The sequence below is a fragment of the Charadrius vociferus genome, unplaced genomic scaffold, assembly GCF_000708025.1.
Source record: "Charadrius vociferus isolate BGI_N301 unplaced genomic scaffold, ASM70802v2 scaffold78, whole genome shotgun sequence".
NCBI lineage: Eukaryota > Metazoa > Chordata > Aves > Charadriiformes > Charadriidae > Charadrius > Charadrius vociferus.
In genome coordinates, this window is record NW_009649927.1 from 2,205,354 (window position 1) to 2,205,997 (window position 644).

The 644-nt window shown below is 45.8% G+C and overlaps 1 protein-coding gene across 1 annotated transcript in view; it reads left to right on the forward strand.

Annotated features, from left to right (window-relative positions):
• Positions 1-393: 393 nt before the first annotated feature.
• KCNK1 (potassium channel, subfamily K, member 1) overlaps positions 394-644 on the forward strand; it is a 10,139-nt gene continuing 9,888 nt past the window's right edge. Inside the window, exon 1 of the mRNA XM_009891165.1 lies at positions 394-544. Coding sequence (XP_009889467.1) covers positions 394-544 — 151 coding nt within the window. The remainder of the gene's footprint in view (positions 545-644) is intronic.

Sequence of the window (644 nt, forward strand, 5' to 3'; positions counted from 1 at the left end):
CCGCATGGATCTACCGTCACCTGACATTTTCTTTTTGTCTTAGAAGATAATAGACCAGTTTTGAAGAAGGATGTATTTCACTGTTAAACACAGTGGAAAATGTCAAAGGCTTATAAAAATAACATTGTAGAAATTATGTAAATATTATCATTGTCCTTCATCATCATCATATTCCAGTGAGTCATGTTATGCTTCGGATGAATGAAAGATTTTTGCATAACTTTAATACATAGCACATAATTCACTTCATCTATTGGGGCATTTTGAGATTATGAGCAGGCTTAAAGGGCTGACTTCTCTTCAGGGACACTGACTCAAACCAGTGAAGGGATCAGCACGCTTGTCATGTTGTGCTGCCACATTGGGGTTGGGTGTTATGACTCTGCCACCTGAATGGGTGTGCCAGGGAGGACGCTGGATGTGGTGAAGATAACCCTCTCCCCACCCTCAGAAGCTCCAGGGGCCAACATAGGGCTGGTGGTGTTGCAGCAGGTCACCTGGGGCAAGGGGGACCTGAGGGAGCAGTGGCTTGACAAAACCTGTGGTAGGAAGGCTTAAGTCATGAAGGGAGAGGAGTGAGCTTTAATGCTGTGGACAGTGGTCTCCATTCATGGGACCAGCCCATGAGAGCAGTCGTGGACAGC